General features: G+C 36.5%; 2 protein-coding genes across 4 annotated transcripts; one reads left to right on the plus strand and one right to left on the minus strand.

The window, feature by feature from the left end:
- slc3a2b (solute carrier family 3 member 2b) lies at positions 1-4,768 on the minus strand. 2 transcript variants are annotated; one of them, XM_056446640.1, is made up of 9 exons: positions 4,660-4,768; positions 3,704-3,934; positions 3,400-3,590; positions 2,816-2,989; positions 2,477-2,568; positions 2,237-2,382; positions 968-1,277; positions 831-872; positions 1-750 (listed from the first exon to the last, which is right to left on the minus strand). In XM_056446640.1, the coding sequence occupies exons 2-9, from the start codon at positions 3,916-3,918 to the stop codon at positions 403-405; spliced, it is 1,518 nt and encodes a 505-aa protein (XP_056302615.1). In that variant the 5' UTR covers positions 3,919-3,934; positions 4,660-4,768; the 3' UTR covers positions 1-402. The 2 variants fall into 2 exon arrangements, with proteins under 2 accessions (XP_056302615.1, XP_056302616.1); XM_056446641.1 differs by having other exon boundaries at positions 4,655-4,765.
- A 7,775-nt stretch (positions 4,769-12,543) lies between these two features.
- Positions 12,544-15,688, plus strand: banf1 (BAF nuclear assembly factor 1). 2 transcript variants are annotated; one of them, XM_056446158.1, is made up of 3 exons: positions 12,544-12,643; positions 13,764-13,941; positions 14,812-15,688. In XM_056446158.1, the coding sequence occupies exons 2-3, from the start codon at positions 13,816-13,818 to the stop codon at positions 14,956-14,958; spliced, it is 273 nt and encodes a 90-aa protein (XP_056302133.1). In that variant the 5' UTR covers positions 12,544-12,643; positions 13,764-13,815; the 3' UTR covers positions 14,959-15,688. The 2 variants fall into 2 exon arrangements, with proteins under 2 accessions (XP_056302133.1, XP_056302134.1); XM_056446159.1 differs by having other exon boundaries at positions 12,568-12,648.
- The last annotated feature ends 2,199 nt before the right edge of the window (positions 15,689-17,887 follow it).

Below are 17,887 nucleotides of genomic sequence, written 5' to 3' on the forward strand. Positions count from 1 at the left end.
TGAACTGCTTAACTTAATTTATTGTCCACGGCTTTCATTTTCATGCGTCTTTTTTCAATTACATTGAAGAAGAAACAGCCATTTTAAAGTTGGTGTAGGACATTTTTGTAAACTAAAACACACACACAATTAAAAAAGTTCTAAATAAAAAGGTTTGTTTTCTTTCCATGGAATGTATCTAAAGTAACAGCACATGTAAAACTACCAGCTTCAGAGTTCAGTTTAGTAGTCATGTTCAGTTTAGGCTGTGCATGTGACACTTGTAACAGTACAATCTGATGCTCTTAGCCAGTGTTGTAGTACTAAAAACAGGTTAAATACTGTAACAGAATAGCCGAATCAAATACTTTTGCATTTAACAATCAATGACCCTTACACTAGCTACGAGTTTACAATGCATCTTTAAGATGTGTATGGAAACTTCAGCATTATACCTTCTCCTGGTTTCACCTCTAGCTGTGCAAGATTAAGCTCTTTATCGACTTCTGTATCATCAGAAGTACTAAACACTACTGCAGCGCTTTCAGGAATGTCAGCATGTTTCAGCTGAAGAGTGACAGTCTCATTTGAGTGCCAGTTGAGTGCAATAAGGTAGCGTTCATTCTGGTCCCAGCTTCGCACGTAGGCCATGGCAGCGTCAGAGCTGAACAAAGGCAAGTATTCTCCATGCTGCAGAGAGCGCTCCTTCATTCTTTTAACACTCACGCTCTTGAAGAATGAATGGAATATGCTCATTTCCTTCTGCTTCTCCTGTAAAGCAAAACATGATAAATAAATCTACACTGATTGATATAACGTTGGGGATTCAGCAATCTGTGCACATTTCTTACCTCATCATTGAATTTCCACAACATGGTTGGGTATTTGTTGACCTAAATGGAAAAAGAACACATCATTTTAGGATCTGTTCTTGGAAAACACCTGCATCTGTGAATAGTTTTGATTAAATAAAACCTTTAATGCTTACCTCATCTTCCAGTCCAATCTCATCGCCATAATTAAACACTGGTGTGCCTGGCAGGGTGAGCAACATAAGTTGACTCAGTTTGACTTGGGCGAAACCCACAACTGAAGCCAGATGTCCTGCAATTCGCCCACCGATGTTCCAAGCCAGTTGGGTCTGATTGTAAGTGGAATACAGGCTATCAACAGCTTGGGCAACTTCCAGGACAGATTTAGACCTCAGAGCACCAGAGAGAAGCAAGTCCACACCAGTTTTGTTCAACGTTGCAGATATTTCTTTAGGAGAGGACTGATCTGTGACTCCAATTAAGACTCTGAAAGGAAACAAAATCAAAAACAATTGGGTTATTTAAAGCGGTCATGAACTGAGAAATCTAAATTCTTTAATTTGTTGGTTTTCAGAACTCTAAACGTTCTCATTAGTTTAAAAACAGTTTATATTGAAACCAGTTAGGCAAAACATGCTGTGGAATGTGCTATTACATGACATAATAGCGTAGCTAAACTTTTTCTCCGCAGAAGATCATCACCTGCTTCTGTATCAGTGCCTGTTTAGCCTTTTGTTTTATTATTATGTGTTTTGTTTACAAAAAAAGGCTTAATTCGAGACAGGATTTTCAGAAAGACTTAAAGGCTAAGGCTGTGCTGATTATATTTTGGATTTTACAATGAACCTCACAAGTGTGAGTGACTGTTTTTGTAATGTGATTAGTATTTTCTGACTGTCATTACAAATAGATTTGTACTTAGTATTCATGCTTTTTTAACCTAAAGGAACTACATTTTCAAACTATAAAGAATGTAGGCTTTAAGCATTTTATTGGTGGGCACACAGAAAACTTCAGTACCTAATCTTAAAAGCAAAGCATTTAAAAGTTTTAAATATGCAGACTGTTAGCCAATCACATCAGTGGGCATTTACTTCTGACTATACAGTCCTCCTTTACACCAAGTTTTCTGATGAGAAGTGTCAAAACAGCAACAAAAGTACCTCATTACTTTTACATTATGTGCTTCTAATGTATAAAAACATAAAATAAAAACACTCGACCTCAGAGAACTGTACATAAGACAAAAAGGTAGTTCTTGACCACTTTGACAGAAGTACTGAACACCAGATGGAGCTAGTTAGCTGGAAACACAATTCCAAATCTGCTGATTTCACTGTGGTCTGTAAAATTTCCAACCAACCACAAGGTGTCTCTTATCCCACAAGCAGTGTGTGTCTTTTATCATTATTAATAATAATAATAATAATAATAATAATACTCACTTTTTTGTTTTTCCTTGTGGGTCCGTCTGGTTGTGAATGAGGGCTTCGACATCACTCCAAAGAGATGGGGCAGCAGCTGAAACCTTCTCAACACCATAGAAGAGGAATCCATCTACACCTTGTTTTAGCCAGTATATCAAAGCAGGCTGTCAAGACAAGGATTATAGTTATTATTCGAGAAAACACATACACAAATTAAGTTTAATAATGGGCAGAGAATCGTCAAAGTAAAGGTCATACCTCAACTTTCTGCACAGTGCTGACAGCATCATTGGAAAACCAAGGATCTTTTCCTTTATAGTTAGGGGTCAAGTCCAAAACAATGAAGATGCCTACAGAAAGGGTGAACAAACATTAAAAACATTAAAAAGTTACATCACAAAAAACACAATTATTCAGGAGCTATAAATGTATATTATTAAATGCATGAAATATAAATATATTGTTATAAATGTATAATACAGAAACAGTTCTTACTATTAAGAATTTTCAAAACACTTATTGGAAAAAAGAAAATTATGTTGTTAAAACACACACACAGACACACACACAGACACACACACACACATTATTTCTCACCTCGCTTGTGTGCAGCCTCAATGACTTCTTTAAACTGTGCCAGACCACCGGCATCTTCAGAAATCTTAGTCAAATCCAGTTCATCAGGCTTGTCTTCACTGGACACGTGAATCGGGCCAATGATCAGACCCTTCACCTTCAAATCATCCAAAGCCTGAACCTTTCCAGCCAAATCTAAAGTGAAAGTAGTAAGAGTGAAAAATTAATAAACCACTTTGCAAAATAGACCAAATATAATATTTAGTTTTAAGATCCCAAACCATATCGATGTTGATGCGAACTCACCTATACCCTGATTTTATTCATTAAAAGATACAAAAAAAATTCTACCTCACTTGGTTTTAAAATGACCCAAATACAGTTCACAGTGATTCACTGTATGAGCTGAGCAAACAGGATGGTGTGTAAGTAGATGGAGGAAACTAGATTTGTCGATTCAGCAGCATAAAGACAGAGCAATCATGCGTTTGAACATGTTGAACCATCTTTAATCCCTGAATTGACCATCCCTGTAATCCATTACCACTCCTAATTTCCACAAAACCTATTTTGGTTGATTAGATGTTGGCTGACTGAGTCTTTACCTTTCATGTCTGAAGAGTTTGTAAAGGCGCCAACATCTCCAATCTGGTACAGTGGTCCTTTGTTCCACCAGTTCATCTCAGGCAGGGGCTTGCATCGAGGAGCTTGAATAATGATGGCAATGGCACCAGCCAGCATGCCAAGCCAACCAAGCCAGAAAAGGATCAGTAGTGCCCAACGAACTCGAACCCACCTATTAAAAAATAAACCAAAGCGATTAAATCAACTGTGTTCCTGCAAACTGCGAGATCCTCACCTCAATGTAACTGAAAAGAAATGAGGTTTAACCACACATGCGTTACGTACCCTGGTGTTCCAGCGACCTTCATGAGCTCTTCTTTGGACAGACCAGTGAATTTGGACTCCTCATCTGGAATCTTCACTTTCACAATGCCATTCTTCTCGGTTACAGGTGAAATGGCATAATTGTTTCCAGCATCTCCCTCTGTCATGGGCTGCTTCTCCTGCTCCACCTCATTGAGCTCCACATCTTTCATATCCACTTCAGTATCGTTGCTCATTTTGTCTGCTTATGTCCTGGAAATGCAATAAATTGGATTAAATTAGCAGCAGAAACCACATCACTGTCGTCATGGCGCCAGAAATGCAGGTTGAGGAAACAGACGTTTGACGTCATGGGTGACAGGCAAGACACGCTGAAAGTTGCATCACCTAAAATCGTTCACGCGGAGATGTTTTAAAAAATGTATTGTAATACTACTTAAACAAAGAACAACGCAACCACACAAATGGTTTTAATCATCTAGGGGGGAAATGGCCTCTGGTAGATAAACTGGTTAATCCAGATTAAGCCTATACGTTAGTGACTGTAGACATACACTTGCAGCCAAATGCCGGGTGTCAGACTCAGATCAGTAGACCCCAACGTTATCCTCAATGAATCTATTTAAATAGTAATATATAGAACAAAAATATCGCTTAAAACATTTTAGTGTCCATTAATTACACATCACACAATGTATCTTAGTAAAATTGTGTTTAAAAAAGTATTTACTGATGTACGTTACACGTTAGCGCGACATTTTGTAAACCGGATTGCTCCAGTTCTGTTTGCGTCTGACTCACTTGACACCATTTAACACCGATTATTGAAATATAAACGAGTTAAATCAGAAAACATAACATTATCAACGTAATAGTGCTTTTAAATGTGAATAATACAAAAGTATGCCCTGTGACAGCAAATGTCAAATCTAGGAACTAACGTAACGTAAAATGAGGTAAGACAAAACCAACCTTACCAACTGCGTTTGGATATAGGAATCTTTGTTCAAATGACCTGTGAATTATGTTAAATATCCTTCTGGCGTTTATTGGTATCGCTCGGTTCTGTATTCTGAGTGATGCTCCAGTTTTTATACGGTGAAGGAGCGAGTCTGAGCCGCATGCTTAAGTATCTCCGCCCACGTTCAAGGCGTTTAAGGGGGAGCGTGTTTTCAGACTGGTGACAGCCTACTGCGGCATTTCCACGAATCAACTCTTTTGAACAAATCACTTTCGTCGCAGACTTATTTTTTACATTACATTTCTTTGATATATATTCTGATATATATATTTCAGTCAGTCAGTCAAATCATATATTCATACTAAACTGACTCAAAAGAACAACTCGCCCACGAAACTGAATCAGTTGTGTGTTATTCTTGTCATGTTTTATGTTAATATATTTTTAGCCTCAAAATGGGGTGTAATTTAAATATGAATTAATTCAACAATGTTCAGCTTATTCATTATTAAGGGAAACTTTGACCTTTATTCAATGCATGCAATGTTTTTGTGTGTCAGTTTAGAGAACCACCTTAAAAGAGGCTGTCGTTTCTGTCTAATTCTTTCTCCTCCCTGTTGTTTTTGTGACTGTACAAGACCTCCACAAACAAGTTTGGGGGCTTGGGGGTGTTGGATTTCTTTCCCAGAAAGATTTTAGAAACAGCAAAACACATGTTTACTTTAAACAGGAATCTCAATGTACAGTTCATTGAGTTCCTCAGTGCTCTGAGATGTTTTTAAAACCTACCACTCACCCATATTTGTCTATAACCAGCTGTATTTATAAGGATTTGTAAGGTTGTATTGTTAATGCATATACATTTTTAGAAATTGGCAAAATTAATAATTTCATCCAAGTAAATTGGAATTATTTGACAAAACATTTGGTCAACCTTTGCCCTAATTATATGCTGTGGTAAGCAGCTAAGCCTTATTACATGTGGTTTCTGGCTCTATTGTGTGAATTTACAGTAATCTCTGTAAAACAGATGAAATACAAAGACAGATATAAAAAACAAGTTATGAAATGTGTAACTCAATTCTTAAACAAAATTTAGACCCATTTTTTTAACTAACTCCTATTGTGCCTATTTGCTTGTAACTGACACAACAAAGTACACATTATTTGCTGTCCATTTAATGCAATACAGGTATTTGCCTCAGAAAAAAAAACAACCAAAACATACAGCAGACTGTACATCCACGTGCTTTCTTTGTCAGGAAATATGATATAGCATGGCTTGAACCTCCACGTGAGAAGAACATTCAGATTTTTTCATAAATATAGAAGAATGCTAAACATTTGAACTTTGTCAAACAAGCACATTTCTGAATGTGATTTACATATATTTTAGTTACACATCATATGTGGAATAGTATACATAAACTGTATGTTTATGTCAAGACATAAGTTAAAGCATGAAGCTCCTCCTTCAGCCTCAGACATCATGTACACATCAGAGCACATTGTGTCCGTGGTGAAGCACGTGGTTCAGGCTAGTGCAGACTGGTTTACGAGCAGGAACAAATAGCAGTCTTCCCTTTTCCCCTGCTGTACTTCTTCATCAAGAATACATGATCTCATCACGTCTTAATGAAATCAGAGAAAATGTGAGAATGGTGAACACTCAAGAACAAAGGAGCATTCACACTTATTTGTGCTGTGCTTGATCATCTTCAGAAATTAATCAAGCATTATAAAAGGGACCGTAAACTAATCAGCCTTACACAACAGAATCTTTTCATTCAGCAGAACTCAATGTGGCTGGTTTGTCTCACTGTGAGCGCTTTTAGTAACCTTGTAACCTTTTTGAAATAGCAAGGCACGTTTTCAGTTTGTGTCAGCATGTTGAGTCCATAGACAGTCTCAGAGCCTCATTCCTTTCCAGACCATTCAGTGTCACACCACCAGTTCTTGGACTGAAGCCTGGAAGAGAGAGTTAGTCACGGCTTCATGATCCTAAATAAATGCCCTTCATGATCATTATTAGATGTCCACTCCAAAATCTGTAACAATATCTCAAATATGATGGTTTGCTGCTTGGGAGGCACGTTGGGTTAGGCTTATTATCAGTGTTGAAAACAGTATTTGTATTAATCAAGAATACAAATTTGATCAAAATTGACTTCAGATAAGTGCTGTTAGAGTCTTGAAAAATGTATCAAGGTTTCCATAAGACTATGGAGGATAATAAGAAGCAGATGAAAATGTTTTGAATAATATTCATCATTAAGAATTGAGCACCATAAAAGAAAAAAGATCATAAAAGAGCAGCAAGTCATAATGATTTCTAAAGGATCGTGTGACACTTAAGACATGGTGAAATTATGCTGAAGGTTCTGTTTTATCTTCACAAGAATAAATTAAATTTTTAAATATAAGACCCGTTAACATGGAAAATAGTTTTAAACAATATTACTGTTTTTATTACATCTCCAAATAATAAAAAATTCCATTGAACAAAAATGTCACCCTAGAGAACTAAGCAAAATAGGCATACAAAACAAAGAAAACATGTTAAACACATTAAAATGGTGCAGCAGGTTGTAATCAATTAGATTCAATGCATTCTTATTTATATAGCGCTTTTACAGGGTAGACTGTGTCAAAGCAGCTTAACATAATTTCAAGTAAATTGAAGTCCAGTTTTCAGAGTTGAAGTTCAGTTTGGTTCAGTTCAGTGTGGTTTAAATTTCACTGCTGGTAGTCCAAACACTGATAAGCAAGTCTTTTGATGCGCAGCTCTACAAGTCCCAAACCAAGCAAGCCAGTGACGACAGTGGCGAGGAACAAACTTCAGTAATTGATGAAAGCGAAGAGAAAAAACTCAATAGATCATTAATGCAATAGATTAGTAACGTAAATCAACTACTATTTTGCATACATCTCTACATAGTTTCATAATAGTTATTTAGATACAGTTTTTATACTAAAATGGCATTTTTGGAGTGGTTAACTATCCTTTAAACCAGTGATATCCAAACTAGGGCTCTTTGTATCCAAGTGACCCTTTGTATGCTTTGATTTGGCCCGCCAGAGAGAGAATGATTGGGAAGGGTTGGGGAATGCCTTTAACAGAGATTTTCATTAATTAACTTTTTGTTTGTTTGTTTTATTGTTGAGCTACATTAAATTAAATTAAATTAAATTAAATGTGGTAATGAATCAGATCATTTTTTTTTAAATGTACATACTGTCACTTAACAAATAGGGGACAAATCAGAAGACATCAGCACGCAAATCAAGGCAAAGGCAGGTTTAGCATGACTAGTCTATTTGGCATTAAAAATTGATTTTTTTTACGGTTTTATTTTAATAGGTTTGTTAAATTAATATACATTTTCAAAAAAATTGAGTGCGTTAGTGACTATGGTTAAAGTAATTTATTTATTTATTCATTTTTATTAATATTAAACTAAATAAATGAGGAAATTACCCATGGCAACTTTAATGTAATACTTTTTGTTATATTTACTTTCGGCCCACAGCTTGGATTTTGGCCCTTTATTAGAAAATGTTTGTGCACCCCTGCTTTAATCCAACTAAACAGAATTATTCAATAAAAAGAGAAACAGGATATAAATAAATAAAATATATATATTATTTACGTTATTTACTTATTTGCTTGAAGTTTTGTGGTAAATATTTAACATTGTAAAATAATGATTTCAGCAACTTGAAAAATGGATTGTCTTGAACTGTAAGATTTGTAAAATAAACATCTGTAAACGGGGATGACACGGTGGCTCAGTGGTTAGCACTGTCGCTTCACAGCAAGAAGGTCACTAGTTCGAGTCCCGGCTGGGCATTCAGTGTCACACCATCAGTTCAAAAGAGTAGTTAGTCACGACTTCATGATTCTAAGTAAATGCCCTCCATGATCATTATTAGATTTTCAATCCACATGGAGTTTGCATGTTCTCCCCATGTTTGCATGGGTTTCCTCCGGGTGCTCCGATTTTCTCCAGAGTCCAAAAACATGTGGTATAGATAAATTGGATATATTAAATTGGCCGTAGTGTATGTGTGTGGATTGGAGAGTGTATGGGTGTTTCTCAGTACTGGTTTGTGGCTGAAAGGGCATCGGCCTCATAAAACATATGCTGGAATAGTTGGCGGTTCATTCTGCTGTGGCAACCACTGATGCATAAAGGGACTAAGCCGAAGGAAAATGAATGAATCAATGAATGAATGAATCAATGAAAATGCTTTTTTCATGTTATTTACTCAAAAAGTTGCTTAAAGTTTTGTGGTAAGCAAAAATATTTCAAATTGTAATTTAATGATTTCAGCATCTTGAAAAATTGATTGTTTTGAACTCTGTATGATTTGTGAAATAAACATAATTTCATACAATAATCATTTAATATAAATTGACATCCAAAGTGAGAGCAGATCTCTGTAAGCTGATGTTTGAAAGATGTGAAAAGATATCGTCTGATATTGACATTGTATTGTCTGATAAATTGGTAAATTACCTCTGATCGCAATTCAAATGTTATCATCTATTTAACCAATCAAGTTTGGGAGTAGACATGTAGATTGTCCACAGCGCTTCCACAATCCTGAACTGCAGCAACATGCTTGTGAAAGAGAAATTGGAAGAAGTGTAATCTCTGGCAAGGCCAACAAGAGTGACAGGATGTCCACCAAGAATGTTTTTTTCATGGCCGCTGTTTTGTAGTATTTTTTTTATTTGTAGTAACATAAGAAATATGAATATATACAATATAGGAATTGGACAAGCAATGGGCTATATTATATGCACGCTGACTTTTCAGCCAGGCAGCCCGAGGGATTTTGGTGAACCGTCTTTCCATTACAAAATTGTCACGTTTAAGATCTGATTTCTTTAAAAATCAGCAATCTTCACTGCCTGATAGATTTACGATATGAAGTGGGTCTCAGATCAGACAAGAAGCACTCCATTACATTCCATTTCCGCCCGCCACGTCTTTAAAATATGACAGGCTATTTGACCCCAGTATTTTCAATGGAGTTTCTGCGCTAACCTAGTGCTAGTGGTTACAACAGCCTTTTATCTCATTTTACACTTGATCAACCAAATGAATGCTGAAGTCTAATTAAATTAATAATCAATGCTGTAAAAACAACCTTGTGAAATTGAAAATAGTCAAGTTTTCGTTGGCTTTAAAACTCTAGCTGTGCATAGAGCCAATATTGCACTTGCAATGTGATACATGTAATAGACAGAGGAATGGTTGAGGAAGATCGAAAAATCAGGGCTCCCAGGTAAGTTTAAAGCATGGCTTTACCAACATGGATTGCTGCCAACACACGTGGCTTTTAACGGTGTATGAAGTTCCCATGACAAGCATAGAAGGAGTGGAGAGAAAGATCAACAAGCACCTCCGGAGGTGGCTGGGAATCCCTCTAAGCTTCACTTCAGTAGGGCTTTATATTAGATCGGGGCAGCTCCAACTTCCTCTGTCATCCGTGATGGAGGAATTTAAGGTAGCAAAGTGCAGGGTCATAATGACATACAGAGACTTCCAGGATGAACAAGCCAGGCAGGCAGGTCTCCTTACAAGATCAGGAAGCAGTGGGCAGCTGACTCATCTCTTGCACGAGCTGAAAAGTATGTTAGAAGCTACGTGAAATCATGGGAACTCCATGCACAGGAAGACAGGGTCTTGGATCTTCCCATATTTAGCAATGGAGGACGGCGGGATCCAAGGATAGAAGAGCTCCAGAAGGAGGTACGGAATCTGGAGGAGGAAGGGCGAAGGGCAAGGGCAGTAGAGCTAGCATCCCAGGGAGCATGGACCAAGTGGGACCTACCCAAAAGGAAGATCACATGGGGAGATCTGTGGAGATTGGAACCTTTCCGCATCTCACTCATGTTAAGTTCAGTGTATGACACACTCCCAACTCTGACAAACTTGCACAAGTGGGGCTTGAGAGAAGCTTTGTGGGGAGAGCTGTTTCATGGCACACATCCTGTCAGGGTGTAAAATACTGTAGCACTTGTCCAAGGTAGATACAGGTGGCGCCATGACAAGGTGCTCATGACACTCGAACAAGAGAGACGCAAGAAACACCAATCACACGGGAGAGCAACACCATCAATCAAGTTTGTAAGAGCGGGTCAAAAGCCACCAACCACAGCAACAACAAGAATCAATTTGCTGCAAAACGCCCAATCATGAGAAATGAAGGTAGACCTGAGAGAAAGACTGCAATTCCCCCCGGCTGTCCAGACAACCCTGAGGCCAGACGCAGTACTGTGGTCTGAAAGCCAAAGAAAATCATTCTTATCGAACTTACAATCCCATGCGAAGAGGGTTGTGAGCAAACGTTTGAGAGGAAGAGTGCCAAATACCAGGACCTCTTGCATGACTGCAGGGTAAAAGGTTGGCAGGCATGGCTCTTCCCAGTCAAGGTCGGCAGTAGAGGATTCCCTGCCCAGTCAGTATGAAGGATGCTTCTCAACCTTTTTCACTTCAGGGCCCGACCTCCTTCAAAAAATTTTTTCGAAGAGACCAACGCCTGACATTTTTCTCAAACTGTCTAGAGAAAATGCTTATTTTAAAACATTTATTATTAGCAAAAATGTATTTTGCTTATACTATTATTATCTTATTTTCTACAGAGTTTTATATAAAAAAATAAACGTTATACATCTATATATATATCAAATGTATATATATATATATAAATATATATATATATTATATATATATTATATATATATATATATATATATATATATATATATATATATATTATATATAATATATACAATGTATTGACCTTATTCTTCAATGCGGAAGTGCGCGCGTTTTTGCGATTGTTTTAGAACTTCCGATTCAGCCGCCATACGGGAGAATTACTAGGAATAATAAACAGCAGAAAACGGTCAAACTACTTTCTTTACAAACAAGTGTTTGCATGACAATACAGATAAAGTAGAATAATATAATAAGAAAATATCAGTTTGCAACACCAAGCAGCAAAACGAGCTGTTTTTAGCATCTAAAAATGAATGGAAGGAATGAAACCGGAAAATCTCGAGCCAAAATGATTCAAATGGCTGCGCCCACTCGTACGTGGAGAATAAGGTGAATATATAATGTATTTTCATTTTTTTATTTTATTTGCCCATGTTGGACCTGGGTTTGCCCATGTAGGGCCCACCTGGTAAAGCCCATGTGGTGGGGTCCATTTGGGTAAGCCCATGTGGGGCCCAACTTGGGTTTGCCCATGTGGGAAATCCAGACACCTACTTGTGACCCTCATAAGCAACCTATTTGGGATTGATTTTGTTTGTCCATGTCTAACATGTTTAATTGCAATGCTTATACTGAATCCGCTGGGGTTTGCCATGAGGCATATAAAACCATGGAAGAACCTCGTTTTGAATTATCACGTAATAATGTATAAAACTGTCTAAGGCCAATACTTCAGATAAAAGATATAATGGCTACACACTGTATATATAGGCCCCTATTATAAATGCATCATTTTTATTAGAAAAAAAGAGTCAAGAAAAATAATGTGTATGTGGCATAATTTACCGCTGTATTTGAGCATCTATATAATGAGAGTCTTTATGAACATACAATACATACGCATTAATTAAATGTTCTAGGTAACATTTTGCAATACATGCAAGAAAGGTCTTAAGTTACAGCAAACTGTTTTGACATTTGCCCTCAGAGTTTAGAGAGTGTTAAAAAAAAATCTGTAATAATATTCTTTTATTCTGTTATTACTCTGTATGGTTATGATACATATGATTTCCGCCAAGCAGCTGAATCCAGCAGGGGCCAGCCGGCTCTCCGAAGAGCGCCATGATTGTGGCGGAAGTGACGGTGTTCTTTCTAAAGGCGGGATCAGGAAACGCCGCTCTGTGTGAGTTATTTTGGGCGCATTCAGACTGTGAACAGCGCGGCGTCTGTGGATGAGGATTGAAATTTCTCCATGATACTGTCTAGGTATGGTAGGTGCCATGGTACATCATTGTGTGTGTATAGGAGTAGTGTTGATATTGTTGACATTTAGGTTGTTTGTCATTGTTAAATGAATGAGGAATGTGTCGTTGTGTGGCGCTGAACGCGAATAAATGTGGCGGGACCTCAGAAAACTCGTGGAAATGAGGCAAACTTCACTTTCGGGCTCAAATTGCCTATTTTTTAAAAGAGCTTATTAGTCAGGCGTCTTTGGCGATTTTGTGGTTTGTGAACATCACACATTTCACTTTCATTTCCACATTAGTCCAGAAACTTACCTTCACTTTCATTCTCGAGTAACTGGCAGCGTTACAAAACACGGTCCTCTTGCACAGGGCTGTAAACCTGTGGTAAAACACAGGCCGAACTCTCTCATTTATAACTTAGGTGTTTTGAGCTTCACAATATTTGAAGAAAAATACAAAACAACACCAAATAAATCAACGAGAATGCCCATTTCCACCAATGGTTATGTCAATAATCAAAAGGTCCAGTTGATTGAATCAGTCTGAAAGAAAACGTGTCCATTTACTGACAGAGTCTCCCAAACTAACGTTACAATCTTATTACCTATATTACCACAAAATCTCTAAATGGTTTTCAAGAAAAAAAGAAACATTTTCACTTTTTTTTTTGCTTGAAATTAATATAATTGAAAGGATTTATAAATTGCAGATTTCCTTTTTTAAGATTTATTTATCAGATTTTTGTGACGGTTAACTATCAAAGGTAAAAGGAAATAACAGTACAAAATAGAAAAAAAAAATATATATACAACTATAAAAGGGATTTAAAAAAAGAAAAAAACCACACTAACTTTCATATTGTGCAACACGCAGTATATGATGTGCTTAAACAAAATGTGCATTCATTTTACAAATTAAGCATATAAACAGCTCAGTACCGAAGGTTGAGGTTACAAACAGCCTTTCTAATAAAGTTTGCAATCTGTATAATTTACAGTTGAGGTAATGTTCACATTGAACGTTTGTACTTCAACAAAAAGGACTTAATAGATTTTTTTATTTATATGTATTATTTTAGGTTTTTTTTAAATTCATATCCAACTAATAATTCTTTTTTTCTCTCTTTTCTTTTTTTTAAGTCTTTGAGAAAGTCATCTTGAATCCCTCAGCCATCTCTAATCTGAATCAACAATGTCGTCGACATCACAGAAACACAAGGACTTTGTGGCAGAGCCCATGGGCGAGAAGTCAGTGATGGCTCTAGCAGGAATCGGTGAAGTTCTTGGAAATCGATTGGAAGAGAAGGGCTTTGACAAGGTAAAATCTTCCAGAATGTTTCATGTGTACGCTTTCTGACAGCTCAAACATGCTGCAAGTTAAGAAAACACATTTTGGCTGTTTCTGAATATGCGTTCTTCTGCAATCTGGCGTAATGTCATCATCAACTGACAAAAGTTCAAAAAAATTTTTTTTTTTTTTTTTTTTTTTTAATTACATTGTAAGATGCTTCAAAATTGTGTTAACACAGTTATCTCCTTTATGTGAATGTGTTAATGAAAAATCAAACGTTATCTCATTTAAATGCATTTTCAGCTATTTTCAACTACAGGGAGCCCAATAAACCAAGAAAGATCCTGACTTCTGCCAGAAAAGGCAAAAAATAAAATTTCTCCAGAAAAAGTTTTCTCTCTACATTCTTTTACAGAACAAAATGTTTTTATTCGTTTTAAAATTATTGGTTTCATTTTATTTTACATTAAAAATGTAATGATAAAATAGTGTTGTTAATTTTGTTCAATTAGTTTTTTCTTTCATAAAAAAAAACACTACAAAAAGTACAGATAAGAGAATCATTACAGTACTGAACTGATAAGTGGTATCGATAAATGTAGTAATACCATTAAAACCTTAACGATACCCATCCTTACCGACTATATCACTGACTAAACAGGAAAGAGTTTTTTTTTTTTTTTTGCATTGTAGTCTTTGCAGTCCATTTCTCTATTTGCATGTGTTGTGAGAATTTGAGTGCACATGTCAAACTGATTATGATGTTTTCTCAATTTGTTTTTAAACATGCATGGGTTTTCTTAACTTGTGGGGAGTTTGAACTCTCTCAGCCACCGTACTTCTGTCATAGAGCTGAAAGATAGTGTTATTTAAGTGTTTCACATTTCGTCCCCACAGGCGTATGTTGTTTTAGGCCAGTTCCTGGTACTGAGGAAAGATGAGGAGTTGTTTCGGGAATGGTTGAAGGATACATGTGGAGCAAACACCAAACAGCAGGGCGACTGTTACAGCTGTCTGCGAGAGTGGTGCGACTCCTTCCTGTAGTTGACGGTTCCCTATTCGTTTTGTTTTGTTTTCCTACTGCATACCGAATACATTTACCTCACTATCAATTTAACTTTTCGTACAAATGTAACCCGGCCCAAAAATGTTATAGCACTAGAAGGTCTTTATAAGGTGTTCACATGTAATATCACTGCTCATTTTGTGTATTGTTCAAACATCATTCACATCCATTCTTCAGATTTGGAGAAATTCTTAAATTTTCGGGGGAGTTTTGTGTCATCATACGCAGTTCTGTGTTAAGCTGTGTGTGTATATATGTATATGTGCATACACTAGTAGTGCAAACACACGATCTTTCTTCTCTTATGATTATAATGATGATGTTTGAAGGTTTTAAACTGACGATCTTCAGAATGTGCCACAGTGCTTATAAGCTTTTAAAAGGTTTCTGTGAACTTGTCACTGTATTACCCAAAGGATCACATGCATCTGTATTTTATGCTCCCCAATCTCAAAATTGCCTTAATAAAATAAAAAAATAAAAATAAAGTGAATTAGTTTTAACTGTGCATGTGTAGCTCAACCCTCATGGTCTGATTTACGTTGTGTAGTCTACACTTCCATCATTTGCTGCTTTCACATTGATTAAACTGCTGCATGGATGTTAACATTGATAAATGTTCTTGTGGCTCTAAAACAAAAAAGACCTTTGTGTTTCATTTTTTTAATTATTTTTGGAATAAAAGATCCTGAAAGGTGTTGATTGAAAGGGTTGTGAGTGTGTGGAGTGATTAACAATATGGCTGGAAAATGTGGCTGGATCTGCTGTTGTGGAAACACCAAGTCGAACAAGCTCAAGGAAAGAAATTTGTTCACAAAAAAATAGTAAAGGCTTCCTAGTTTGAGCTCAGTGGAATATAACTTTGTATCATTTCTAATACAAAGCACTGTTGCCTAGCTGAGAATTGTTTTTAGGTGTAATATTACACCTGCTGCAGTCATGAGATTGCTGTAACATTTCTTGATGGGTATATCAGAAGTACTCTGAAATCAGCCTAGAAAATAGCAATGTTTTGTTCTACTAAAGAGTCAAGTTTTAAATAGGAAAATTATCAAAACTCTTAGTTCTTTTAGTTTATCAAAAAAAATGTATGTGGGTCAAATTGGTGCAGATTTGGAAATCCCATGTTTTGCTATCCAGGATTAACTGATCTGTCTTACATTTATGGCAGTCTTTTAAATGAATACTGGATTGGATCACTGTGATCCCAATACCAAATTTCAGGATTACCAAATCCTGTTTACCAGAGCCATAAATGCACAGGTGTCAAATTCTGTACAGTTTAGTTCCAACTCTGCTTCAGCACATTTACCTGTAAGTTTCAAACGAGCTTGAAGAACTTAATTAGTTTGATTAGGTGTGTTTAATTAGGGTTACAGCTAAACTGCAGAGCTGCGGCCCTCCAGGAACTGAGTTTGACACCTGTGCTTAAATGGAACCAACAGTGTAGCCTACTAGCTTAGCAAAGAACAACAGGGTAGGCAATAGACCGGTGGCAACAAACAGTCCTTGTTTGTTTTTTAATGGTACGAAACAGAAATGCTGCAATCAACAAACATATTACGTTTATAATACTGTTTTGTTGTTTATATCTTATTAGATGTGGCATGCTTCATGTACACTGTAAAACCCAAAAAGTCAAGGTAACTCAAACCGATTGCAACTAATTTAAGCTCAAACTAATCCTAATGAGTGCTGTGAACTTAATCCATTTGAGTAAATGAAGCAACTTGAGCACAGTAAAACCCAATAAATGAAGAGTACGACAAACCATTTGAGTTAAACTAATCTATGCGAGTACTGTGAACTTACTCCATTTAGGTTGAAGTAATGAGGTATTTAATTAACTTGTTACCTTCAATACGGAGTTTAAAACTCTTCAAATGAGCAGAATTAAAGTGTTTTTCGAGTTAACGACACTCATTTCATTTGATAAAGTTGACTGTTGGGTTTTACAGTGAAAGCTTCAAATATGAAGGAATTTATCTATCATCAGTAACCATTAAGTTTATGATCATTCACATAAAAAAACTTTTTATTTTATTTGGTTGAAAAAAATCACAACGATCCCAATCCACCCTTTTGATGGGATAGATCCCAATCTGAGTTTAAAGTTGTAAATAACCCAATGGGCAGTTTTGGGTTCCAAAAACTAAATCAAATGTAAGATTGGATTACATGGTCTGATCCTAATTCAAAATCCCTGTTACTTTTGGAAAAATCCATTTCCAAGATTTGATCCAATCTGTGATCAAAAATTTCACTGGGTTACTTGTGAAAAACTGGGCCCTGAAGATCAAGATTCAAAAATGCTAAGCCTCAACTGTTTAACTCTTTTGACTTGTAAAATGAGCCCTTTTAAGTGGAGTATTCTTTAAATTGACCTTATAAACAATATAAAACTTAAAAACAAGATGTCTTTGGTAATGTTTAGTAATGGATTTAAAACATTGCGCAATCCAGGGGTGTCCAAACTTGATCCTTAAGGGCCTGTGTCCTGCATAGTTTAGCTCCAACTTGCTTCAACACACCTGCCAGGACGTTTCTAGTATATCTAGTGAAGCTGCGGTCACACTAGTGTTTGATAATGCGAAATTCTGTCGTTCAGAGATGCGAAAAGGGGCGGAATAAAACAAGATTATTAGACATTAAAAAAAGCGAGCGATTGCTCCATGTTTTAAGTTTCTGTCCAGAGAGGTCTTGTTTTGATCCTTAGCCCATTGTTTTGATTTTTAGCCCATCATTAATTCTGTTTATTAACTTGAGTAAATGTGTGTAAATCTATATTTATTCCGTTTTTTAGAATTATTACAGTCGGCGCAATAGCCTTGTGGTTAGCTTGCTGACATATGGTGCAGTAGCACGTCAGAGCATTCTGAGTTCGAATCCCGTCTCAAGGACATTTCC

This window comes from Danio aesculapii, chromosome 21 (genome assembly GCF_903798145.1).
Source record: "Danio aesculapii chromosome 21, fDanAes4.1, whole genome shotgun sequence".
Lineage (NCBI taxonomy): Eukaryota > Metazoa > Chordata > Actinopteri > Cypriniformes > Danionidae > Danio > Danio aesculapii.